The 27,477-nt window shown below is 39.3% G+C and overlaps 1 protein-coding gene across 7 annotated transcripts; it reads left to right on the top strand.

Moving 5' to 3' along the window:
- The first annotated feature begins 4,361 nt into the window (after positions 1-4,361).
- Positions 4,362-26,669, top strand: LOC122653029 (nuclear transcription factor Y subunit B-3-like). 7 transcript variants are annotated; one of them, XM_043846941.1, is made up of 6 exons: positions 4,362-4,576; positions 4,898-5,154; positions 5,302-5,431; positions 5,614-5,622; positions 6,923-7,000; positions 26,231-26,669. In XM_043846941.1, the coding sequence occupies exons 2-5, from the start codon at positions 4,910-4,912 to the stop codon at positions 6,989-6,991; spliced, it is 453 nt and encodes a 150-aa protein (XP_043702876.1). In that variant the 5' UTR covers positions 4,362-4,576; positions 4,898-4,909; the 3' UTR covers positions 6,992-7,000; positions 26,231-26,669. The 7 variants fall into 7 exon arrangements, with proteins under 7 accessions (XP_043702876.1, XP_043702875.1, XP_043702878.1 ...); XM_043846940.1 differs by having other exon boundaries at positions 4,363-4,576; positions 4,904-5,154; XM_043846943.1 differs by having other exon boundaries at positions 4,444-4,485; positions 4,902-5,154.
- The last annotated feature ends 808 nt before the right edge of the window (positions 26,670-27,477 follow it).

Raw genomic sequence — 27,477 nt, 5'->3', positions numbered from 1 at the left:
CATCAACGTACTTTCTCACCATGTTTATTATTATTACCTTATGGGTGCTGCTTTATCCTGTCATTACTAGCAAAACAGTAAGCAACAAAACTTCCTTGCTGTTGTACCTGTTTAGGTTCCAAGTTAAAGCACCATTGCATATAAATCCAATGGTGTAATGTTTGGTTTTGACAAATATCAAATGGAGAGTCACCATCCCATACACTGCTCGCTCGCTATCCATTGCTGATTGTTATGAACTTGCACTGGCATGGTTATAGCATGGTTATGTAGGAAAGGTTTCTCTAACCATTCCTGTAACTTTTCTTTCACTATTTGTTATGCATGGATGAAGCTTGTTAAGTGTCACTGTGGGTAACTCGTTTTGAAACACCTCCTCATGGGTTATCAGTTGTCTTGAGGACCTTGGATTAATCTCCAGTGGAGCTTCCAAGTGGAGAGGATTTATGGTTTTAACGTTTATCCTTGCTGAGTTCCTTCATAACTCTGTCAGAGTTGGGTTGGATTGGCTGTGTTTTACTTGGAATCTATGAATTTAATTGTCCTGTTGTTTAGTTCATTATATGTTTGTCCAGATTCAGTACAGAACTTGGCTTTTACTTGGTGGGAGGGATAAACATGAACCTTAGTTAAGCTCGCTTTTCATCAAAAAAAGATTTGTCCTCTCTCTCTCTTTTTTGTTTGGATAAGATAAAAGGATTTTCTTTCTGTATGATCATAAATAGCTCAAGTCCCAGTAACCTTTAAAGTTGGGCCATGAGTGTGCGTGTGTGCATTTTTGTCTCATCTGCTGTGTTGCCGGATGTGCATCGCCGCCCCACCGGTACTGCAAAGGATTTTAAATACCTTACGCCCATCTCTTGCCAAGCTACCATCGCTTTCCCATCTCTCTATCTCTTTTTGTGCGCTAACCCTGTGTCCATTTCTTTTTCACAAGCCACTACAAAAAAAATTTATGCAGTTTTCTTCCTAAATTTTTCTTTTTCAGACAACCACATCTTACAAAACCACGGTTCCGAAAATCCAAATCGGATCAATCATATTGGCCGTGACCGATTTCAATTTCTTCCGATTTGACATGATTGTTCTTTCCAAGAAACCTTAGAATCACTTCAGTGTTTAGATCTGATAGCAGATTCTAGGGTTCTTGGGTCTGGATCATAATCAGGATTTTGAATCCTTGCACACAACTCTCTTGTTTTCCTTTTTTCCTCTCCATATTGTTGTCTTTTTCTATCTTGTTATTCTTTCGTTTTTTTTTTCCCCGCAAGCAAACAATGTTGGTGTTTCGGTTGCACGGACAATGAAGGGATTGAAATCAAATCAACATCAAAGTAGAAATTATTGTACTCATTATTACCTAACGTGATTGTTTAATTAATTCTAAAACATTCTATAGAGAAGGCAGAATTATCCATAGGTGAAGTGACCGCGTGAGGACCATAAATGGAAAACCGAAAATCTGAATTCAATATGCATCCCTATCCGTTTAGATTTTTATCCTGTCGAGGTCCCTGCCTGGTATGGTTGTCTAGTTCCTTTTATAGGAAGGCGAAAATGATGACTTAATCTCACTTGGGCAATGTGTTCGGGTAAGGGGTTAGGTTGTCATTTCTGGCCCCTTATAAGAGGAACCAGACAACTGTACCAGGCAGAAAACCGGAGAGGATAATGATCCGGGACATTTGTATTCATTTAGAGATATTGGGGAAAAAAAAATTTGAATACCCGATAAAAATCAATCTAAAAAATCCAAATACATGATAATAAAAAATTAAGTAAATAATGATCTTGAGGGTTATTGAAGATTCAACAGGTTCTAGAATATGAGGAAAAGAAAATCATGATCTAAGAGGTATGGATTTAGAGTGAATTATATTTGCTAGGGAGAGGAAGGTCCGGATTACACAAGACATGGATGTAAAATTGTAAATAGATGGTTGAAAATCCGAATTCAATCCACATCCGAATCCGTGTAGAGGTATCTGTATTCGGCCAATGAATATTCGAATCCGATCACATCTAATCCGTATCCGATCCATTTACAGGTCTTCACTCATCATCACACTCCTACTCTATTTACAAGCTCGAAACTACCCTCCCCATTGGCAATCTAACGCCATTGATGCGCATGGCATGGATTAAGGTATCGGTTGATCTGTATCAGTATTGGTTATATCAACCCATCCATATACCAATGCGCATCTTTGGTATCTGTAAAAAATGTGGATAAAAAAACTACCCTTCCCTTTGGCAATCTAACGTTTTTTTCTTTCTTTTGGGGTGTTAATCTCTCATTTCCTCCTCTTCTTCTTCATTGTGCTACGCGATCAGGCAGCGATCTCTTGCCTTGATTCCGAACTGATGTCGTTGGTATAAAAACTCATTTATCCCACCCCAAAAACAACCTTTTTTGGGGGGAGGGGTATTAGATGATCTATTGATTTGGCCATGAACAGCTCGTGATAGAAGGATTACAAACTTCCATCAATCACGGAGTAGAAATAAGCCAAACTATCGTACACGGTATTGACAGGAGCCTCGTGTTAGGGAATCAACAAGAACATTTGCTTCCCTAGAAATACAAAAAAAACGACCAAGTCCTAAAACAATGGGACAACTGCTTAATATCATCAATGATAGGAGCAATAGATGGAGAACCGAGCTTGAGGGCTTCAGGAGAGGCGATATTACGTTCACGCAGTCTGATTCGGGAAACTGCTTCAAGGAGTCCACTCCTAATTGCAAGTGCTTCACCCACTGTAGCATTTTCAAATTGAACAAACTCTGTTTTGACCAATATAGGGAGGCCCTGATGATTTCTAATAAAAATCAAGATCAACCCCCACCCAGTAACACTGTATATGTTATGACACGTCGTTTTGTCTCAGTTCTCTCGATCCCGGTCCAATCCTAGATCGGAAATCAGTATTGGATCAAAAGTAAAATTGTAAAAGAAAAAAAAGAAAAAAAAAAAAAAAAAGCTGCCTTTTAATGAAAACTAGGGGTAAAATTGATCAATCTAGGCTGACCCGAATCAGTATCAGATAGGTTTGCGGAGACCAATACCGATACCGGTATCTCAATCCCTAACTTAGAGACTTCTGAAATCTTTCCATAGTGAGGGGGTGTTCACACTCTAGGGGGTCTTACAACTATTGAACAAGTACCCTGGGAGGTTGTCGGACCTTGAGTTGATGTTCAATTGCATCGACTGGCCTGTCATCCAAAAATGTGATCATGAGACTCTCATTGATGATGCTAGAAACCTGTAACTCTACCCCCCTTATAGAAGTATTTAAGATTCGTAAGAAAATTCTTTGTCGGGCTCCCATGACTCGATCTCTGTCCTTTCCATTTGAAAAGACATTGCTACCCCCATTGTTTTGAGGAGGACAGATATAGATACATGGGAATGCTGGCGTAGGCCACACTCCCGACAGAAAACTACTTCCATTAAGATTCGCATTCTTCGTGCTCATTTGGCAAAAAATGTTCTTGTATCAAATGTATTAGAATTGAAAGAAAAAAAAGTGATTCACCCAAGTCATTAGGTCTTAAAGAGTATGTGTCGAGTTTAAAAACTTAGGTTTCCAACTATGCCTGTTTAGCCTAAAGAAAGTGGTGGGATGGGAAGGATGGGAAGGATGTGGAGGACTAGGGTGTGTAAAGGTATGTGGAAGAACTTTTGTGTCATAACTCTCACCTAATTTGTCACATGGCAGATAATGCAAGTGGAGATGCACCTAAAAGAACAATATATATTATTTAATTTGCATGAGGTTATGAAATAGAAAATTTATTTTGGGAAAAGTTCAAACCCGAACATACACACACACTCTCTCTCCTCCTTAAATAAAATGGCCTCGATGTTATGTCCAAAATCATCTGCAGCACCTTATTGATGCACTCCTCTATCAATCGATCTGTATTGATATTGACTGTGACTGATATTAATATGTATCGTTGGCCTTTGTAAAAAAGAAAAAGGCATCATTTTGGTAGATTCGACTGATACCAACCTACTTACTCACATGCATCGATATCAATCAATTTCGAAGCTGGTCAATACCCGTTTTGACACTTTTGAGTTAGAACCATGCTCCTCTGTACCACTTGTTCAAAAAACCCTCTCTCCATTTGTTTGTTGGGTTTTCTTTTCCATCACTATGCCTAGTAAAATATAATGTTTTACTATTTCTTTGCATGCCCACTTTGTCTTCCAAAAATCAAATCAATCCAAAAGAGGGCATTATTGGCATTTAACATCATCCGTCAAGAAAAAGACGATTCCGTGGCCACGGCGAAGAAAGGGTGAATGGGGTCATGGCTCATGGGTGAGAACTGAGAAGAGAACAGGGAGTAAGGAGACAAAAGAGTACAAAACACAACCGTCGCGGCATCGGGGAGAGAGAAGGTAAAAAAAAAAAAAAAAAGGGGGAAAGAAAAAATAAATTCCAACGGTAGGGATCCGGCGCGAAACACAATTTTGCTTTCGAACTCCCTTCGATTCGACGAATCCTTATTGGCGCCACCTTCCCCCGCCAATTTTATTTTTTTAATCTCTCATTCACTGGTAAAAACCAAACGATAATACATAAACCGAAGAGAATCTCTCTCTTTCTCTCTCATCATTTCTTTCTTCTTTATTTCCCTCTCTATATTCTCATTTCTCTATGAAAATTCAAATTCAAAATCTTTCAAAACAGCTATTCTATTCTCTGTTCACTTGTTCTATCTGCTTACTGCACATGGCGTTAGGGCTAGGGTTAGGTTTCCGTTTATTATTGTGTGATTTATCCTTTTGTTTTAGTTATACTGCAAGTACTATTACTTAAACTGACTCTGATGATTCTACATTTTTCATTTTTCTTTTTTGTTTGGTGATAAAATCCTGTTCTAGGGTTTCATGGCGGAGTCTGGAGCTCCAGGCACTCCTGAGAGCGTTCATTCGGGCGAACAAGGCGGCGGTGGGAGTGCTGGGGGTTCTCAATCGGCTAGTTCTGCAACGAGAGAACAGGACAGGTTCCTTCCCATAGCTAACATCAGTCGGATCATGAAGAAAGTTGTTCCCCAAAATGGGAAGATCTCCAAGGAGGCTAAGGATTGTGTGCAGGAATGTGTCTCTGAATTCATCAGCTTCATTACTAGCGAGTATATCTTCTCACAAATTCAATAAGATCACTTCTTTTCCTCAGACAAATGATTAACATTTTATGCGTTTTCAATATTCTTGTCATTTTACAGTTCTTTTTCCTTACGTGTTACTAGCTGCTATTTTCAATTGATGAATTGGTTTAGGGCTAGCGACAAGTGCAACCGAGAAAAGAGAAAGACAATCAATGGAGACGATTTGTTGTGGGCCATGGCGACGCTAGGGTTCGAAGAATATATTGAACCGCTCAAGTTGTATTTGCAGATATACAGAGAGGTACTGGAAATGCAAGTATTTTTTCTTTTAATGCGTTTTTTGAGTTTATTGGTTCTTCCTGATCCCCCATTCATCATTATGTAATATCATAATTTATTTTATGCGAGTATTGACAATTGTTTCTCTCCTCCCTCCTTTTTGATTGGTTTGGTTCGTTGGCTCAACCATTGAGATTTGCTCAGCAGATGGAGGTATTTCATTCTACCTCTGACACCTTTTATCATCCCTGATTATTCGTCTTCATATCATCTTTTCAATAAACATAACAAACAGTTGTTCATATTTAGAGTTAAACTGGGCATGCAGTCTAAACTGTCGTATTAGGATTATGATTTGGATATTTGTAGGAATCAATGAGATATTAACTAGAATAAGAGGAGAAATGAACAGTTCTCCTTTTCTCATTTTGAATGCAAAATTTAGAATTGTGGAAAAAAAAAAAAGGAGTCACCTCCGGCCCCAAGCAATTCATTCTACATAAGAATTGGTCTTGAAGTCAATGTGCTCTATTAGTGGAACCTCCCTTTGTCCCTCTCGTAATCTAAGAACTGCTGCATGTATTTTTTGAGAGGGTTTGGCTGGCATTTGATGTGGTCACAATATCTCTTATAACGATGAAGTCTCTTAGGATTTGCTGTTTTTCCTTCTCCATGGCTTTGTTTGTTTCAACCTCATATTTTTTCAGGATTTGCTAAGAAAAATACAAAATTGCATAAGGATTAAGAGGGAAAAATGTTTTTCTGAAATGCAATACAAAAGGTTGAAAAAAACATACATTTTAAATTTTAGGATGCTGTTTTCCTAAAAAAGTGGTGGTATCTTAATCATTGATACACTTGGCACCCATGGAGGACTCCAACCCCATCTGGATGAATTCTTTTCCTCTGTTCAACCATGCCTAAAAATGCTTTCTTGTCATGTCCAACCAAAAAAATGACATAGTTTAAATAAAAAAAGATGAAGGTGAAAGGTTTTGTACACTGCCATGCATGAATACAGTCGTCACTTCAGCCAATTGATTACCTGTGTAGTGCTGACTGTATACATATACGACCATGTATGAAAACCAGTTCCAAAGATAAAGTATAAAATTTATAAATAAGAATAGGGCAAGAGAATGCTAACTGGTCGTGTAGCCCCTACACCAATGCGGGGGGAGCCAATGAGAGTGCGCACAGAGGCATAGGTTTGGGTGGGATTTTCTATTTCAATGGGGGCTGCACGGTCTATTTGTGCGCTCCTGTGTCTGGGCGCAGTAACCACGCGACCGGTTAGTGTTCTTTTTCCCATAAGAATAATTTTCTAGGAAAATATATTGCAGTGACATACTAAGCCCATCAATTGGATGTTTAAATTCATGATGACTCTGTTGTCGCATAGTTCTTGACAGCATGATCATTTGGTTTTCAATGATAAGCCATTCTTGTTGTACCTACCAGCCTGTTCATCCATGGGAAAGACTAATCTCCCATTTGGTGTCTATGTTTAAAGGGTGACAGTAAGGTTCGCTCTGCTGATCAGGCTGGAAGAAAGGATGTTGTTTCAGTCCGTGGAGACTAGGTTACTCAGGTAAATAATAAAACCTGTACATTGTGTTGCATAGTATTTTTCTGGGGGGGGAAAAGTACTGTTATGCTAGGTACTTGTTCCAAAAAACCTTTCCCAACAAAAAAAGTTGTTTTTAAAAAAAAAAATAAAATTTTTCAGCAACCAATGAGGGGAAAAAAATAACAGCTGTTGAAAACATAAACACAGTTTTCTGGCTTATCATTTTTGCGTGTCTTTGAGTTGCATGTGGGTTTTAATTGGTAAAACGACTAATTGCCATGCTAAACATAAGGCATAAAAGCTAGATTCTTAGAAGATAGAAACATTGAGCTCCCTCCCTCAATCTCTTTCTCTCTCATCTCACCCATCAACTCAATTGCTGCTGCTGTGGCTATAACAATGATGTATTGTTTCTATATCTCAAACTTTTTTGTGGCTTCATTTTAGTATTTGTTACTCCGTTTTTGCTTAACTAGTATCTTATGGTTTTCATTGACATCTTAGCCTTTGTTCCAATCATGGTTCAAAATATCGCGATATATTGCCGATATTTTGGTATATTTCGGATATCTCGACACTGTTGAGACGAGATGACCATACGAAATGGAAAAAGTATAAATTTTGGTATATTACTTAAACAATGTGTACTTAACTATTTATACATCAGGGTCCGACCGTATACTATCAATCAAGGGTGCAAACCCAAAACACCACTTTGAGTTCATTTTTTTGAAATATGAAGGTTTGAATGTGTTTATTTAGCTTAAATAAGGGTGTATATGAAGTATCAGGCCTTAATATGGCCAAAACCCCACCGAGATGGACTGCCAAAATATGGTAGAAAAAATACCATATTTCGGCGAAATTTTGGTAAATTTCAGATATATTGGAAATCTTGACCTGCCCAAAATGGCGAGACGAGACGAGATCTTGAACTATGGTTCCAATCATACACCTAAGTGTTGGACACTTTTTGATTCTTGAGGGCTTAAGAAGGGGAAGGCAGAAAAAACTAATAAAAAAGAAAATTTTTCTTTGTATTGCTCTAGGAAAACAAAAAAGATTGTTCTCCATGGTGGAGAGATTTCATCTGTTTTCTTCTCAAAATGGAGCACCTGTCTGCATAGTTGTCAAGGTGGCAAGGCGACCCAAAGTGGTGGACGGGTGCCTAAGCACTTAGGGGACAAGGTGCCCACTTAGGAGACCAAGGTGTCTAAGTGTTTCCCCTTTTTTTCTAATAGTGTTTAGTATGCTACAATATATACCTTATATCATAAAAAATCAACATTAAGCCATATCAAGTCATCAAAAATCAACATTAAGAAACATCAAGTCACATCAAGTCATAAAAAATTTATATTGCCTCCACTGAAGCGTTGCATGCTCATCAGACACTACACTGTCTGTCGCTATTGGAACTAGCTGCACTGTGTGTTGTAACTAACACCATTCAGCATTGGAGCCACTGATGCAATCTGGGGTTCGAAAACCTGGCTCGGATGCCTAATGGGGCCTCCTAATCAATAATAGCCCAATTCAAGAATTGAGTGGCAGAATAAATATTTTAAAATTGCAAGGGGGATGGTAAAGCCATAAGTAACCAAATAGAGGAGGGGCACTTGATCCACTAAGGCAAGGACACAAGGAGAATTAGTATTTATTATCTAGGGTTAAACTTGGGAGGTGAATCAAAAGGAAGGGCAACGGGTAATAAAGGTGAAAAGGAGGGGTATTTTAAAAAGTGGGGTGAAATAAGGAAGAAGAAACAAAAGCCTCTCATTCAAAGCTCCAAATTGCAGGAAAATTGAAGGTTAAGTTTGAAATTCCTTTCTCTATCAAACCCACCAAAAAAAAGAGCCCAAGGATCAAGAACCAAACAGAATAATTTCTGCAAGTTAGCTTTAGCGTAAGCAGAGAAACCGGCATTAATCTCTGATTTCAGTCTCACTATGGGAGCTTTCTAGGATTATTTCCCATGGTTCAGGTCGCCCTTGGGAGTGGAAGCCAACACCCAAATATCAGCCCACAGATTGAAGGAACTGAGGAATTTCAGTGACTTGCTTCCAACCAACAATACTTCTAGCGACAGGGAACAAGGATAAATAGGAGAAGGGAAAGCAGAAATAAGGAAGAAGAATAATAGAAGAAGAGGGAGTCTTGCTGGATGGGGAAGAAAAAGGAAAGATGAGAGAGAAGAGAGGGGAGGGAAGAAGCTTGCATACACAAGGCCACGAAGGCACACATCACACAAAATCAATAAAACCCAATGCAAAGCGTCTTACAATAAAGCGGTAGTCGCCTAGGCCTCAACAACCGCCTTTGGACGCACATCTCCATTTCATCCATCCTATTTTAATTCTCTAGGCAACATCATCCTTTATATCGCCTCCTTTATTTACGATTGTACCCAAATATCTTGAATAATCACCTTATGGTATCTTCCTCTCATCAATATACACCTCATTAAATGTCCTAATGTAACTAAATTTACATATATTCCATCTTTGTTCTACTTATCTTAAAACCTTTTAATTCTAAAGTTGTTCTCCATAACTCTAACTTGGTGTTAATTCTTGCTTTTGTCTTATCTACCAAAATGATATCATCATAAAAAAGCATACACCAAGGAACCTCATATTGTATGTCTCTAATTAAATCATCCATGATAAGTGCAAACGAATAAGGACTTAAGGTTGATCCTTGATATAACCTGATGCAGATACACTACCTTGGACCGACCCAAACCCAGTTGGGTATATAAACTAGGGATGTAAACGGATATTCGAAAATGCATTCGTATCCGTTTAGGAGAATCCGAATCTGTTCAAAACTAATCGGATACGAATACGATAATCCCCCTATCCGACCAATTATTATCCGATTCGTTTAGCAATTCAAAGGTAATAAAATATCTGAAATGTATTTTTGGGTTTGTCTACCCTTTTAAGTTACCTTATTGGATTTTGTTATCTTATTTTTATAAATTTATAAGTTAAGATAATGTTATTCTTTTTCTAAATTTGCTATTGGTTTATATATATTGTTTTAAGCAATGTGATACATGGAATCACATATCTATTAAAATAAATACAAGATAAAATCAAAAGTAAAAGACGTAAGAAAATCGAAGACTAAGAAGAGTAGAAGAAAGGGTAATTGGTGAACTCTCAAGTCTCAATCCTAACCCTCATCATAAAAATGATAAAGATGTCAATGGATAGTCGAAAATTCGTATTCGATTTATGTTCATATCCATTTACGAGAATTTGTATTAAAAAAATCACTATCCGGAAACTATTCGAATCCGTCCGAATATAATCGGATACGAATATGATAATGCCACTATCGGACTGAATTCGATCCGTTTACATCCATAATAGAAACAAAGATGAACCAGGTCTAGTTTGAGATTTTGGATCTCCTAGGATTTTAGGAATTTATGTTAGTTGGAGAAATAATGTCTTCTAGTGTATTTTATTCTGTTTATTGTAGAAGTTAGCTACATAGGATATTTGGTTTCCCAATTGTTCTTAGTTTCCTAGTTAGAGAGTTGGTCTTTATTTTTAGGAGTCTTTTATTTCCCTTTATATATGATGTAATTCTCCATCATTAGAGACAGATTTGAAGAATGAATTGAGTTTATAGTTTGAGTAGCTTGAGGACAGTGTGCGTGTGCACCCTTCACCCCCTCCTTATGCGATTTCTTCTCTTTCCCCTTGTAACTCTGATATCTTTCCAGTTCCCCTCTTCTCCTAACTGGCCCTCCACCAATTTGGTATTAGAGCCGAAGGATCTCCATGTCCTTCCCTGTACATCTCTCATCTCATTCTCCTTCCCTAATCTTCCTTCATATTGATGTTCAGCCGATCCCAGCAGAAAAAAAAAATTCACTTCGATTCCACAGAAGACCCCACCCATTGCGGATACATCAGTATCCCCAAACCCCATTCCCCCTGACCACCCGTAGCAGCCCCTCCCTCTATATTCCTAGTTTTCACCACATTCCTTTTTACCCACTGAAAACCCAATCCCTGCCCTTCGATTCCACCCTTTAATAAAAACCCAACCTACTTTGTTTTTCCTTCTCTTCTTCGTCGCTGTAATAGTGGACCCAAAAAAAAAATTTCTTGCGTATCACTGAACTCCAACCCGCAATGAACCCCACCGCCCCTTTCCCTTTGAAATCTAGGGTTCGACCTAGTGAAAAAAAAAGCTGAGTAGAGAAGATAGAGTGAGAGTCAGAAGAAGAGAGACAGAGAACATAAAAAAAAGGAGAGAAAACTCCTACCTGGTTCGAAGCTGTCGCTACATTCTTCCATTGAAGTCGCCGTCCTTTGTTGAAGTCCAAGTGTGAGTCAAATTCCCCCAACTGTTGTTCGATTCTCCTTGTCAAAGTCCTTCTGCCATTTTTTCCATTAAAGTAGCGTTAGGAAGAACCCTTCTGCGCGCCTAAACTCCTCCGATTCTCCCTACCCAAGTCGAACACGGTAACCCCACTCACAAGTCCCCTTTTGTGTCTTTCTCTTTTTATTTTCCTAAACTGCCCCCTCTAGTTTATCCTTATTTTGTTATTAGCCCTTCATTTAAAACCACTTTTCCCATAATATTCCCCCTTATTCTTTTCGTTTATTTAGGTCTTCTTTTTTTATTTCCAATATTACCCCCTTATTTTACCCCCCAAAAATATTACCCCCCTTATTCAGTTATTCTATTTTGTCTTTCTTTTATTTTCTTCCAAGTTTACACCTTCCCACCAATACATTACCGTAGCCTTCTTTTCTTCTCTTTAGTTTGCAATCCACTAAATAACTATTTTGCCATTGCTATCATAAACCCACTATCATGGAAGTTGCTCGGTATGATTTACTCCTTTCGATTAGCGATGGTTCTGTAAATTGCAAACATAACTTTCTAATTTGACAACAGGATTTTGGGAGCTTGCCAATATTAACAACAATTTCTATGATCACATGTCAAGCATGATCATAGTTATCAAGGCGGAAAGGCGACCATGGTGTTTTAGAGGGTAAAAAATCAAGCGACACCTCATGGCATCAAGGTGCTCGCCTAGGCGCCTAAGGCCTTTAAGGACCCTGGATACCATGGCGTCGCCTTGATAACTATGAGCATGATACAATCTTCAGAAGGCAGATTAGATGTGGAAGCAAATGCGGATAATGAAAGTGACGTTCAAATTAAAGTATACGTGTTCGATTTCAGTTGTTAAACCCCACAATCAAATTCCCATCAAAGGGACATCATTCGCTAATGACCATCAAAAGATTGTGATGGTTGATCATGAGATGCGTTGGATCATTGCCCCATCAAAGCCGATGTTTGTGGATGCTGATCGACTGGTGCTGGTTCTGTCATTTTACAAAACTCGTCCACGAGTTTTTCTCAACACCGGGGGAATTGATGCAGATACACTACCTTGGACCGACCCAAACCCAGTTGGGTACATAGACAAAGATGAACCGGGTCCAGTTTGAGATTGTGGATCTCCTAGGATTTTACGAATTTATGTTATTTGGAGAAATAATGTCTTTTAGTTTGTTTTATTCTATTTATTTTAGAAGGTAGCTACGTATGGTATTTGGTTTCCCAATTGTTCTTAGTTTCCTAGTTAGAGAGTTAGTCTTTATTTTTAGGATTCTTTTATTTCTCTTTATATATGATATAATTCCCCATCATTAGAGACAGATTTGAAGAATGAATTGAGTTTATGGTTTGAGTAGCTTGAGGGCTGTGTGTGTGTGCACTCTTCTCCCCCTCCTTATGCGATTTCTTCTCTCTTCCCCCTTGCAACTCTGATATCTTTTCAGTTCCCCTCTTCTCCTAACCGGCCCTCCACCATAAGCCCATTGTAATTGAGACTTCATTACCTTAACCTCCCAGAGTTCTTATGCTAGTCACCACACCATCATTCATACCTTTTAATTATGTCCACATATTTATTTGAGACCTTTCTCTTCTCTACTCTATGCTAGATTAACTCTCTAGGGACTTTGTTGTAGGTTTTTTCTAGGTCTATAAAGACCATATGGAGATCCTTCTTGCTCTCTCTATATCTTTCCATGAGCATCCTAGTAAGAAAATAGCTTCCATCGTGGATGTTCATGGCATTAAACCATAATAGTTTCCTTTCTCGTGGTGGGTTTCAATAACCCTCTCCCATAACTTCATCTTATGATTCATTAATTTTATACTTCTATAGTTATTGCAGTTCTAAATGTCACCTTTATTTTGTAAATTAGGACCACAATGCTTCTTCTCCATTCATCCTGGCTTTTCTTTATGCTCATAATCTTTTTAAATAATTTTGTTAGTCAGGCTAAACCATAGATTCCTATGCTCTTACATACTTCTATTGGTACCTCGTCTGGGTTAGGTCCCTTGCCTACTTTCATCTTTCTTAAAACTTCTTTTGCTTTAGGCACCCTACTTTTGTGTATATATCTACAAGTGGTGTGTAGATGAGTAATGCCGTTTTCTGGGGCACTATTACTTGAAATGTGATGACTTTGGGAATTGTGACTTGTGTCTATGTGAGACAACCCACTTTATTTATAATAGTAAGATACAAGCACAAAGATGATAAAGCCCCTAGGACAACACAAAATAAACCCCAAGGACAAATATACCCTTGAACCCATGTTACAACACTCCTCCTTAATGTAAAGCGAGGTTTGGGTTAACCCAGCCCCAATTAAACCCACAATAATTCACAGCAGTCAACTAATATTAACCCCAACAGCAAAGGTACAAACCAGGGCCAAAAATTCAGATTTAGGGTGCAAACAGAAACTCAGGTTTCAGTCAAGTAATGGGACTGGAATCAATGTCGAGTGCAGGCCTAGGTATGCTCAGCAAACCCTCCAAGTAGGGGCTGATTTGAATGGCCAGAAACAAGATTACCAACAGGACACCAAAATTTGAAAGTATAGAACTGGGTGTAAAAACCAAACCAGCCAGCAGTTTGGATCCAAACTTGGATCGAGTGGAGGGCATAGTTGTCAAGGCGTCGCCTAGGCGTCCAGGCACCTTGCTCGCGCCTTGATTTCTGGTGTCGCCTAGGCGACGTCTTGTCATCTTGTTTTTTATCCCCCTCTACCGCCTTGATTCGTGTAGGCGCCTTAACAACTATGGTGGAGGGTATGAGGAGAGGGGCTTGTGCTCCAAATTTCAGCCTATTATGATGGCTGGTTGCTGAGATATGAACTGGAATCAAAATTAGAAGGTTTGTTGAGATCCTGCAAACCAGCAGCAACTTGGACTCCAAACAGGGATCGAGTGTAGCTCTCCTTGACAGGGTTCAGCCCTCCAAAGCCCTGCTGAAACAGGGTTCAGGTTGCAGAGAAGTGTAGGCTCGAAGTTTTTGGAGAATTTTGGGCAGAAAACTGATCTGCTGGGTGACTCGATCCTTCTATGGTTGTGATCAGCAGCAGCAGTCTCTAGTTGAATATGGGGATGTATTCTGGTCCTTCACTGATGCAGCAGCAGCACTCGATTGTGGCCTCAAGCAATCGAGAATGTGGAGTTCGAATGGGAGAAGAAGAGAAGATAGAAGAGGAGGAGGTAGGGGAATGGTTCTCTCAGCCTGGGTCTCTCACCCACGCCTATCCCAACTGTTGAAACAAGGAGGTTCTCCCATAATCGATGGCAAGCTTGGCCAGAAAATTCTATTCTCAAAAATTGTGTTCCTTCCTTACAATAAGAGGCCTATTAATAGCTTAGGCAAGCTTACAATAAAAATAGAAACTAATCTAAAATAGAAAGTAAGGAAAATAGAAACTACTAAATCCTAACTAAAATAGGAGGTAATGAAAATTAGTAACTACTAGGCTTTAGCCACAAGCAAGGAACAGGAATTAAAAACTAGTAAATATGGTAACTACTAAAGGCTGCAGTCATAAAAATAGAAACTAAAGTGCACCGATCCTAGTTGACTGGTCAAAGGAGAATCTGTTAAAATTGTGGAGCATCTATGGGCAGCTTCTAGAAACCCTGCTGGGCTGGCTCGAGCTGATCCAGTTCTGTCCCAAAAAAGGACCTGGTTCGATGGTTCTTTGCTTCTTCCTCTTGCCAGAATCTTCATCACTCCTCTTGGTGCATGGATGTCACACATGCCTAACTTGCACACAAGAGGACAAAACAATTTACTATTTAATCCCTTAGTAAAAACATCAGCAAGCTGGTCTCTTTGATGAAATGGGGGTCAATCTCCTCATGCTTGGTGTGATCGTGCTAGACCAGGTTGTGAGCAATACTGATAGCAGATTTGTTGTCACAATGAAACATCATAGGCAAAGATGTAGGAATAGCCAAGTCGTTTTACAATGCCTAGAGCCATATTTATTCACAAATGCCATGGGACATAGCGCGGAACTCAGTTGCAACACTTGACCTTGCAATAATGGATGAAGACATTTTATTGAATAATTATTTAAGAAATGGTTAAAAGACTTAAAGTTTCTACTACAAACTACTAAGTACAGTGAAGTGTGAACAATGCATATGTTGAATTATGTACACCAGAATATCGTGGGGGTATTTTGGTCATTTTATAGTTGTATTTTTTACTTTTTTGTTCCTCCTAGTTAAGTCGGCTGTACTAGGGGTATTGTTGGTTATTCATATGTAATCTCTCATATTATAAATACAATGCTTGTTTGATCATATTGATCATCCAAGCAATTATTACTCTTTAATGCAGGTTTGCTAACATGGTATCAGAGCAGGTTTCGAATTAGGGCAGTCTCCTCTCCTCCCATTCTCGATTTCCCCTCCCTTTCCCTTCATTCTCGAGCTCTTCTTCCCCTCTCTTTCCCTTTGTTCTTCATCCTCCCACTAGGGTAGCACTGATGAGGTGATCTACAGATCCAGTTGTTGCCCTCCATCACCTCATTCATGTTATAAAATTTTTTCAGATCGATAGGAGCTTGTACATTGCTTGTGATATTTGAAGACTTCAAGTTTTTTGGACGGATTCGTCTACTCTACCAAAGGATCTCTCTACTTTATTGAAGCTCAAGAACTGCAGTAGATTTATATTGGATAAGGTTCTATCTCCTGCCATACTAAGGCTTCTCCCCTTGATTGATTTTGTTCTCATCTTGGGTTTTTTTCAAAACCCTGCAAAATATAGATTTTGGTTTTCTCCTTCTCTGTTGCTGCTGATTTTTTGAAGGGTACTCTAGTTCTATTAGAAGCACACTTGATCCAAGTTTCAGCTCCTTTTGGTGGTTCTTTTATTGCAATCTACCCTCCTTCGATTTCACCAAAATCAGGGTTTTTTCCAAAACCTTAAAAAAGTCTATCTCAGGGATTGCCCTACCTGTTGCTGTTGGTTTTTAGGGACAACTCTTCCTACATTTAAAAAGGTTTTTCCTCCAATTTCCAGCTCTTATGTTGGAGTATTTATTGGGTTTCTCATCACCACAGCACCTCTTTGCGATTTTGATTTCTCTGCTGCATCATAGATGGCTTTGAGGTCTCTTTTGGCACTTCTGCTGCTGATGGATATGGTAGGAATGAACCCCGCGACCTTCTCCCTAATCCTATCAAGTTGGATGAGAGCAATTACCTGATATGGTCTCACTCTGCCTACTTTGCCATTGCTGGCCTTGGGCTTACTGGCCATATCGATGGTACTGTTGCTAGGCCAACTGAAGCTGGTGCTCCTTTGAACAGGTGGATCTCCAATAATGGTATCCTAATGTCTTATTTGATTGGCTCAATGCAATTAGACCTTGCCAGTGGATTTCTTCTTCTTGATACTGCTGCCCTGATATGGTCTGCCTGCAAGGAAACATATGGACAGCTTGGTAATGATGCCCAGGTTTATGAACTCCGGAAGAAAGTTCTTCATACCATTCAAGGGGAGTTATCTGTCTACAAGTACTATGCTACTCTTCGCAGCCTTTGGAAACAGTTGGACCATTTTTTTTATTACCATCCTTCTACTCCTGGTGATATTGCCTCTTACAAGAAGCATGTTGACAAAATACAGGTGTATGACTTCTTGGCTGGATTAAATGGGGATTATGATTAGATTAGAGTTCAAGTGTTGGGTCACTCTCCTTTTCCCACACTTGAACAATCTTATGCCTTGGTCTCCTCTGAAGAGTACCGTAGGGCTGCTATGCTCCATCCTCCACCTACTGAGAGATCAGCTCTCCAGACTGCTTCCACAACTATTCCTATGATTGCTTGTTCCTCCCCTTCTGGTGATTCTACCAAGAGCATTGTCACTTGTGAACATTGTCATAAGCCCTACAACACCAAGGACAAATGTTGGAAACTTCACGGGAAGCCAACTGACTTTGAAGCAAACGGGCTGGCAAGAAGAAACCAAACAAGAAGGCCCATCACTCTGAGTCTGTTGCTATAGCCCCTATTACTGACACTGGTCTATCTCAGAAGGATCTACAGGCATTCCTACGTGTGCTAAAGTCTTCCGCTACTGTTGCCTCTACTACAACAGCTATTGCCAATTCACCTACTCCTTCAGGTTCAAACTTTGCTCGGTTAGGTATTTCATTTGGTGGTCATTGTGTTTCTATGGCTTCTCATCCTTAGATCATTGATTCTGGAGCTATAGATCATATGACCGGGTCCTCTAGTCTCTTCCATCGTTATTGTCCCACTTTTGGGAAAGACAAAGTCAAAGTAGCTGATGTTTTCATTTCTTCCATCTCTGGAAAAGGAATCATCAACTGCACTTCCTCTCTTTCTTTGTCTTCTGTTTTGCATATTCCTAATTTTACTACTAACCTTCTTTCTATCAGTAATATTACTTGTGATCTTAACCGCAAAGTAACTTTTTTTCCTTCTCATTGTGTTTTTCAATTGGCTTATGGGAAGATGATTGGATTGGGTAAAGTGCACGGTGGTTTGTACCTGTTTGATGATGGTCGTCTCACTCCACCCCCATTACCATCTCCACATCAGAACTCCTTAGTCTCTTCTAAAATTTACTATGGCACTCTAGCTTAGGTCATCTTCCATTAGGGATTTTAGCATCTTTATTTCCTACTTAGGTCAAAAAATGTGATAAGATCGAATTTTTTTGTGAGGTTTGTGTTCTGGCCAAACAGACACGTTCAACTTATTCAATTTCAAATAAAGAGTTCTTCCATTTTTCAATTGGTGCATTCTGATGTTTGGGGCCCTAGTTATAAAACTTCACTTTCTGGTCATCGTTGGTTTGTTTCTTTTATTGATTGTCATTTTAGATACACATGGGTTTATCTTGTCCACACTAAAAGTCAAGTTTTTTCCTATTTTCAGCATTTTCATAAAATGGTCCAAACTCAGTTCTAGGCTACTCTCAAGGTTTTGAGAAGTGATAATGGCACTGAGTATAGGGAAACTCAATTTCAAAAATATTTTGCTGATCATGGGATTGTTCACTAGACTAGTTGTGTCGATACCCCGGCCTAAAATGGTATGGCTAAAAGGAAGAACCAACACTTGTTGGAAGTTGCCAGGGCGTTGATGTTTTCGCGCCATGTTCCCTCCCAATATTGGGGGGATGCTGTTCTCATTGCAATCTATCTCATTAATCGGTTGCCTTCCCGTGTTCTTGACTCCCGTAGTCCGACTAAAATTTTACATGGGAGTTCCACCTTTGTGGTTCCTCCCAAAGTGTTTGGTTGTGTGTGCTATGCCAGAGAAACGAAATCTCATGGAAAACTTGAACCTCGAGGGTTGTGGTGTATTTTTTTGGGCTACTCTCCAACCTAGAAAGGTTATAAGTGTTACCATCCCCCTTCCCGTTGTACTCTGGTCAGTATGGATGTCGTTTTCCATGAAAGTCTTTCTTATTATCCATCCCCACATCTTCAGGGGGAGAGTTCTAGTTCTAGTGAAGATGTGTTTGTGTTTCCTCCCCCATCTCCCTTGGCTGCTGCCCAGCCTCCTTAGTTGCTGTCCAACCTCCTTTAGTTGCTGCCCAGCCTTTTTCGTCTGCTGCCCAACCTCCTTTGGCTGCTGCCCAGCCTCCTTTGGTTGCTGCCCCTTCTTCCGAAGGGATTCCTTTACAGGGGGAGCTTGTTGAAAATAATGGTTGTGATGTTCTTGGTTAGGGAGAGTTGACTCCAGTCCAGAGAACCATCAGTGACTTTCGGAAGAAAATTGACAACTCTAATACTATAACCTACAGAAAGAGATGCTCCAACAGAGGGCAACATCAATCCATGACTTTCGAAAGAAAATTGACAACTTTAATACCATAACCTACAAAAAGAGATGCTCCAACAGAGGGCAACATCAATCCACTATGGCACCAATACCTATCCAATTGTTGGCTCAGGATCCATATCCTCCTCCTCTTGATGAGCCCTCTCCTTCCGACCTATCTATTGCTCATTGCAAAGGTACTAGGACTTGCACCCTACATCCCATTTCTTGCTTTGTTTCTTATAGTTTTCTTTCTCCGTCTTTTCATGCATTTGTGTCCTCTCTTTCTTCTATTTCTATTCCTAAAAATTGGCAGGAAGCTTATATAGATGGAAAGTGGAAGGCAACTAAGTTGGAAGAAATGAAAGGGAAAAAACTAGTGGGATGTAAGTGGGTGTTTGTGGTCAAACAAAAGGTTAATGGGACTATGGATTGATATAAGGCACGTCTGGTTGCAAAAGGCTTCACTCAGACATATGGGATTGACTACTAGGAGACCTATGCTCTTGTTGCAAAGTTGAATACAGTTCGGATTTTGCTATCTTGTGCAGTCAAATCTTGGATGGGATCTACAACAGCTGGATGTAAAGAATGCCTTCCTAAATAGAGAACTTGGTGAGGTGGTGTACATAGATATTCCACCAAGATTTTCTTGTGACAGTAATCAAGGTAAGTGTGCAAATTAAAGCGAGCATTTTATGGGCTGAAGCAATTACTTCGAGCATGGTTTAGTCGGTTTCACAAGGCCATGATTTTCGTGGGCTATAAGCAGAGTAATGCTGATTACACTCTCTTTATAAGGAGGGCTGGTGAAAAACTCACTGTTCTTATAGTCTATATGGATGACATTATGGTTACTGGCAACGATGGTGATGAGATCAGTTGGTTGAAGAAGTTTCTTGGGCAGGAGTTTGAGATTAAAGATTTAGGGAAGCTATGGTACTTTTTTAGGATTGAGGTTGTTAGGTCTTCTAAAGGCATCTTTCTCTCCCAGAGAAAGTATGTCCTAGACTTGTTGGCTGAAACTGGTTTGTTAGGTTGTCACCCTTCAGATACTCCTATGGAGGCTATTGTTCGTCTCAAAGAGGAGAGTGAATCTGTTGATAAAGGCCGATACCAAAGACTAGTGGGGAAGCTAACTTATCTCTCACACACATGTCCAGACATTGCAATTGTTGTGAGTATTGAGTTAGTTCATGCATGACCCCTATTCTTCTCATATGGAGGTTGTTCTTCGGATTCTTCACTATTTGAAGTCAGCTCCTAGAAAGGGCATTCTTCTGTCTTCTCATGATCACCTACAGATAGAGGCATATACCGATGTTGATTGGGTTGGTTCTGTAGATCGGAAGTCTATCTCTGGGTATTGTTCTTTTGTAGGAGGCAACCTTGTCACTTGGTGTAGCAAGAAGCAAAATGTGATGGCTCGTTCTAGTGCTGAAGCAGAGTTTCGTGCTATGGCACAAGGCATTTATGAGTCACTTTGGCTAAAGGCTTGCTATAAGACTTTGGTGTTCCTGTTCATCTTCCTATGATGTTGTACTGTGACAACGAAGCTGCAATCAGCATTGCACACAACCTGGTATAGCATGATCATGGTATAAAATTTTGCGATATATCGTCGAAATTTTGGTAATTTTGACACTACCGAGACGAGATGGGCTTCCGAAATGAAAAAAGTTCAAATTTCGTAGAAATAATGTGTATTGAGTAGTATATTTCGGTATATTTTGGTAAATTTTGTAGAAATACTTTGTGTATTGAGTATTGAACTATTGACTATTATGAAGTTTATGCACTTATGACTTTATGAGTTTAAACTTTAAAGTTTAAACTAAAGGCTACATTTGACTTTATTTTTGTTTCATTACTTTGCTTAAATTTCTTATTATGTCTTTTAGTATTTAAACAATATGTATTTAACTATTTTATACATCAGGGTCCGATTGTATATAGTCAATCAAGGGTGCAAACCCAAAACACCACTTTGAGTTCATTTTTTTTGCAATATGAAGGTTTAAATGTGTTTATTTAGCTTAAATAAGGGTGTACATGAAGTATCAGGCCTTAATATGGCCAAAAACCCATCGAGATGGAGTGTCGAAATATGGCAGAAAAAATACCATATTTCGGCGAAATTTCAGTATATTTCAGATATCTCGGTAGGCCCAAGATACCGATATATCGCGAGATATTGAACTATGAGCATGATCGCACCAAGCATGTTGAAGTGGACATGCATTTCATTAAGGAGAAGTTGGAAGAAGGGTTGATTTGTGTTCCCTTTGTGAAGTCTACTGATCAGGTTGTTGATATTTTCATCAAGGGGTTGTCTGGGAAATTGTTCCATCCTAATCTAGTCAAGTTGGGCATGATTGATATATTTGCTCCAACTTGGGGAGTGTTGAATTATGTACACCAGAATACCGTGGGGGTATTTTGGTCATTTTACAGTTATATTTTTTTATTTCTTTGTTCCTCCTAGTTAAGCCGGCTGTATTAGGGGTATTTTTGGTTATTCATATGTAATTTCTCATATTATAAATACAATGCTTGTTTGATCATATTGATCATCCAAGCAATTACTCCCTAATTCAGGTCTACTAACATTGCATAGACACCCAACCCAAGTACAGTGAACAATACATAAGTCATAGACACCTTACTACTGATGTAGCCTAGGTGAAATAAATCTCACTTAGGACCAGGTTCTGTCTTAGGGCTGGCTGAATGGACAGATTAGGGTTACTAGGGCAGAAGTTAGGGTTAGGAATGGGAGATTGAGTTAGGGTTTATTGGATAATGGTCTGCAGGTTTTTAGGAGTCTATTAGTATTGGATCTAACTAGGTTTAAATAAGAAATAGAAATTCAGAATATCAGGGTTAGGGTTTTGGGTTTTGGGACTAAAGAGGATAAAGGGATCTAGGGTTTCTAGAGGGAGTCAGGCCAAGAGCTTCTGGCCTAGTGTCACAGAGGTAGGGGATAGGGTTTGGCTGAAGTATGGGATGATTTGGATGGCTGGTTAGGTCTAGGCAGGTTTAGGGTTGTTGGGGTGTAATGGAGAAGAGAGGAAATTAGGGTTTAGTTGTTGAGATGAAGGCTGCAGGTTAGGTCGAGTGGAAGGTCTGCTGTGAGGGATCTGTGGTTAGAAGTTTAATGAAAACTGATGGTCAGATCTGTAGTTACGAAGGAATCCTAGTTAAAATAGGAGTTGCAGATTTAATGGGGTTGAGGGTTATGGAAATTGATAGAGGATGTAGGGCTGGGTTAGGGAATAAGAAGGAACTAATTATTTGCAGAATTCTGTAACGGCTTACTTGTAATAGAAGAACTTCAATGGCAGCAACTCGAAGAGCTTGATTGAAGAAGAAGAAGAACCTCCCGATCTGCGAGATGCAAGGAGTCGCTGGATTTCTCCAACCTTAGCCCTTGATATAACTCACAAGGGGTCTTGATATGACACACAAGACAGAGAAGCAGCAGCAGTCATGGCGGCAGCAGCTAGAAGAAACAAAATTTCAAACATAATAGGTGGGGGAGCCTCCCACGATTCTTCTATTTATAATAATAAAGGGGGGCCAAAAGGCCTTACAAATAATCAATCTAAAGCAATCCTAATTAGATTAGGAGTTGGGATTCCTAATCTGAATCCTAATTATAAAACATAGAATAGACTTATACTCTAAATAGGAGTATAAGTGTAAACAACTAAAACAAATAAAATAAAATACTAATCCCTCTAAAATCGTGGAGGGGAACTAAGAAGATAAACCATGAAAAAGACTGTTTTAACCCTAGGCTAAAAGAACAAACAAATAAAAAGGCTCCAACAAAAATCAAAGAACAGCCAAATTAATCATGGTTTCGGCTTCTGCATCAACTACCCTAGTCTTCCATGTCCCAACTCCCAACAATACAATACTATGAGTATGTGACTAGCCACATAGCAGCAGCAATCAATCTCTTTGTAGTGATGTGGCAACCCCTAGTAGTGTATCCCGGTAGTTTTGAGTGATGAAGTGGCTAAAAAGTCAAGAACCAAGGTTTTCCCCCCCTTCTCTAGACAGAAAACTCCCTTCTCTATCGAGTTACTTCAAAATTTCAAAGTTTGTCTTGAGTTAGTGCCTTTTTATAGTGTGCAATGTACCTTTTTCAGAAATTTCGGCGAGACGGTACAAAAGTACCAAAATCTCGCCGAAATTTCGGTCGAGATATTCGAGTTAGTGCAGGTTTTATGTCTCGGTTATGAACTTATCTTGAGGATCTTGGTTTCTAGAGTTTTTCGATATCTCACCGAGATTTAGAACTATGGCTGGGATCAAATGAACTGTCACAGTGGCAAAGAACATTCTGGATGTAGGACAAAACATGAAGAAAAAGTGGCCAAAACACTATTTGCGTTATTGTTCACGTGAACAGTGTCACAGCCCTTATATTGCCTTGGTGTGAATGATATTAGAAGATCTTGTGGGGGCCAAGACTAGATCGTGTGAAGATTTTTTTACAAGAGTCAATTTTGTCTATGCATGGGGATTTAGGAGTTAGTTTAGTTTCTATTTAATAGTTATTTTGTTTCTATTTTTTGGTACTAGTAACTTAGTCAAGTAGGCTTTCTATTTCAGTTAGTTTCTAACTTAGTTTAATACTTGTGAAGCAAGTCTCAGCCATATAAGAGAATGCTATTTTATTTCCTTCTATTTTTGACTCATCCCCTTGAGTATATTTATATGTAACAGCTCATAGAGGCTCCCCATGATTTTAATGAAGTTGAATGTTGCTTTGAGCAAGTTTCATGTCCAAGTGTGTGACATGAAGGACTGTTGAGAGCCGAAACCCGAAGGGCTGAGAGAACCAAATCTCCTTATCCCCCTTTATCTTCTTCTCCTATCTTCTTCCCTTCCACGATCGATCTCCCCTGCTGTGACTAGCTTGTGACCATAGTTTGAAATTTCGTCCCGTCTTGCCATTTCAGGCTGGTCGAAATTTCTAAAATTTCGGCGAAATATGGTATTTTTTTCTGCCATATTTCGGCACTCCATCTTGGTGGGTTTTTGGCCATATTAAGGTCTGATACTTCATGTACACCCTTATTTAAGCTAAATAGACACATTTAAACTTTCACATTTCAAAAAAATGAACCCAAAGTGGTGGTTTGGGTTTGCACCTTTGATTGACAACGGTCGGACCCTGATGTATAAATAGTTAAATATACATTGTTTAAGTAATATACCGAAATTTGAACATTTTTCATTTCGGAAACCCATCTTGTCTCGATAGTGTCAAGATTTCCAAAATATGCCGATATATCGGTGATATATTGCGAAATTTTGAGCCTTGCTTGTGACTGCTACAAGCTTCTGTTGTGAACCTCTTGGAGACCAGACTCAAACCACCAATTAAGCGTAGACTGCTGCTGTTGCAATCAATCAAAGAGAGACCTTCTACACCCTGCGGTTCTGCTCCAGCCTTGGTTTTTCTCCTGCAACTTTGTTCTCCAATTTCTCAACAACAAGAAATCTGATCCAGCAGTGCTTTGGAGGACTGATTGAGATCACCAAAGACTACACTCGATCCCTGGTTTGGTGTCCTAATACCCATTGGTTTGGAAGAACTGCCCTAACCTTCTAATTTTGACTCCAGTTCATATCTCAGCAACCTGCCATCACAACAGGCTGAAATTGGGGGCAGAAGGCCTCCTCATACCCTCCACTCAATCCTAATTGGGAGTCATTCCCACTGCTGGTTTGCAAGTTATTGTTTTCTTTCTATTTTGGTGTTTACCTTCTAATTTTGATTTGCTTCCCGTATTGATAATCTACTGCAACTATTATCGATCCTACTGTAGAGTGGTTCTTAATTAATCCCCTTCTACATTATGCATTGGTATTGTTGTAGATGCTTCATATGACTGTCCCTGCTCTTCCATTCCCATTGGATTGCTTGTAGTCCTTGCCTCATAACTGGAGAAAGTAATGTTTGAAATAAAATATGTTAAAATTGGAGGCCAAATGCTTTTTTGTTTGTAAAACAAACCATATTTAGCAAACCGATAAACTGTGGAAAATTATTGCAATGAGGCTCAAAACATTTATTCAAGTTTTGTCGAAAAATGACACTACAATATCTTTGACCTAACAACCACCATGACTTTGAGGTAGCAATCCAAGTGGTGATGCATGACATACATGTAATGCTAAATCAGATTCTAAAAGAATATGTTTTATTATACTTTGTAGTGTAGCACCCATGAGCCTATTTTCATTAATTGGGTGGTCATTGTTAATACATTGCCACAGAACGAGTTTAAAGTGTGGTAGAACTGGCAATTTCCATGCATACTTCCGAAGAGACTTCTTAAGGATTAACTCAATATTCTGAGTCGAGAAAGTTACAGCTTTCACTATCTAATTTTAGTTGCTGAGCATATCCAAGTGTACATTGTTGTGCTTGGCAAGTGGATTCTCAGTATTTCATTGGCAACAGTGAAGGGAAGATTTAGTGCAGACTGCAGAGTTTACTCTAATTCGCTGTTTAGTTACCATTCAGTGTTGATTTCATTCTTTGGGCTTCACCTCGTGTTTTCTCAACTTAATAATGAAAGTAGGATACGTTTTTACCTTCATTTGTTTGAGGCACTTGTCAGCATGGTTTGTGGTATCCTATTCCGGCCTTCGAATTGGCTGATTCTGCTTACTTGAACCATGCTTGTTGGACTATTCTTTTCTACTAGGTCAGCTCATCCTAAATAGGGTTCCTGTTTTAAACTGTTTAATTATTATTTCTGATGATGGATCACCCTAAAAAAGTATGAGTTCTATATTCGGGAAAAGGAACGCCACTCGGTCGTGTGCTGTGGCGTGTACCTGCGCCCAGACACAGCCGGGAGCGAAGTGACCAGCACACCCCTTCCTTTCCATGGGGGTGGGTGGTCATTTCGCTCCCGGCTGTGTCTGGGCGCAGGTGCACGCCACAGCACACGACTGGGTGGCATTCTTTCTCCTTCTATATTATTAGTGAATGTGGAGAAGCAATAGCTGATGAAGATGCTTGAATGTCTGATTTTGCAGTTAATGGTGCAGCAGGGAAGTGACTTCTTTCATTGAGGGTTGTGATTGGATTGATGGAATGTGCACACTAATTAGATCTTGTTTGGGTTATGTTCTCACAGTAAATTCTAGTAGTGATAGTTATTATACTTCATCAGGTGATGTGGAGGGCCATCTGGTTCAGGAAACAGTAATTGATAGCAACCACTGGTATTACTCTGCTAGTGGCAGGGGTCCCAGGAGGTCATGGGATCAACTTTCCTTCACCTGGGAGAGTGTTTTGCAATTCATAGTATTATATTTGATCACTCATCACATTTATTGAATTTTGGGTTCTAAAACACCACAAAAGTGAATGTAGGGTTACAATTACATTGTTAATAGGATGCAGACGCTTGTCTTTTCCTTTTGCAATTAGTCTAATGACCTTTGGTTCATGACTAATTGGGTTTCAGTTGAATTAGGATGATGTTTGATTACATTCTTGGAGCTTCATAATGAAAACATATTTTGGGTGTTTGATACTTGGATTGCAACTGAAATGGCAACTAAAGCTAATATGTATTTGTGACTTGAGTTATGTTCTGGTCTGAAGTTTCTTCACTAGAAAGAAGAAAACCAAGACTGCTAGAATAATAACTGATGCAGTCAGAGATGAAGCTCCATTTGTGGAGGATGATGTGGACCATGAACAAGCTCTCCCAAAACAATCGAGGTGGAGGCCTGACCGGTTGGCCTTGAAACGGCAAGGATAGAGTAGCCTAACAGCCTAGTAGTACTATTGTTTTTAGTAGTTTCTACAGTTTCCTTATTTATCTGAATTTCTTGCTATTCTTGGTAATGACTTTGTTAGTGGATTGGTATTTTTTTTTATTTCCTTTTTGAATAGTTGTTTGAGCAAGTTGTGCCTTCTTTTCAACTCGTAATTTTTCCTGACCTTGTTCCTGGAAGAGCAGAAGTTATCTTATTTTCTTGTTTCTTGCTTCTCTCACCTGCAGTGACTACAATAATGACCACAAAAACAAATAGAACATAAACTTAAGCACAATATAGACCTAGCTTTCTAAGGTTGTCAATTGGAATGGTTCTAGGTAATCAGGACAGGTCCTACTTGATTTCAATATTTTGGGGTCATGACCAGTACTGTTCCTATTAGCTAACCGGTTCTAAAATTTGGAACCAGTTTTGATTATTAATGGTTAAGATGGTTTGGATTCTTAATATGTTCTCAACTCTGTACATGCTACACAGTGGGAGAGAACCAGTGA

Source organism: Telopea speciosissima, chromosome 2, assembly GCF_018873765.1.
Source record: "Telopea speciosissima isolate NSW1024214 ecotype Mountain lineage chromosome 2, Tspe_v1, whole genome shotgun sequence".
Classification (NCBI taxonomy): domain Eukaryota; kingdom Viridiplantae; phylum Streptophyta; class Magnoliopsida; order Proteales; family Proteaceae; genus Telopea; species Telopea speciosissima.
The sequence above is the reverse complement of the archived record's forward strand: the minus strand, read 5'-3'. Positions and strand labels throughout refer to the sequence as shown.

Excerpts from the sequence above, each read along its gene's own strand:
- LOC122653029 (XM_043846941.1), top strand. The coding sequence starts at position 4,910 with ATGGCGGAGTCTGGAGCTCCAGGCACTCCTGAGAGCGTTCATTCGGGC. Across the intron at positions 5,155-5,301 it reads ATCAGCTTCATTACTAGCGA|GGCTAGCGACAAGTGCAACC; the intron begins GTATATCTTCTC and ends GAATTGGTTTAG.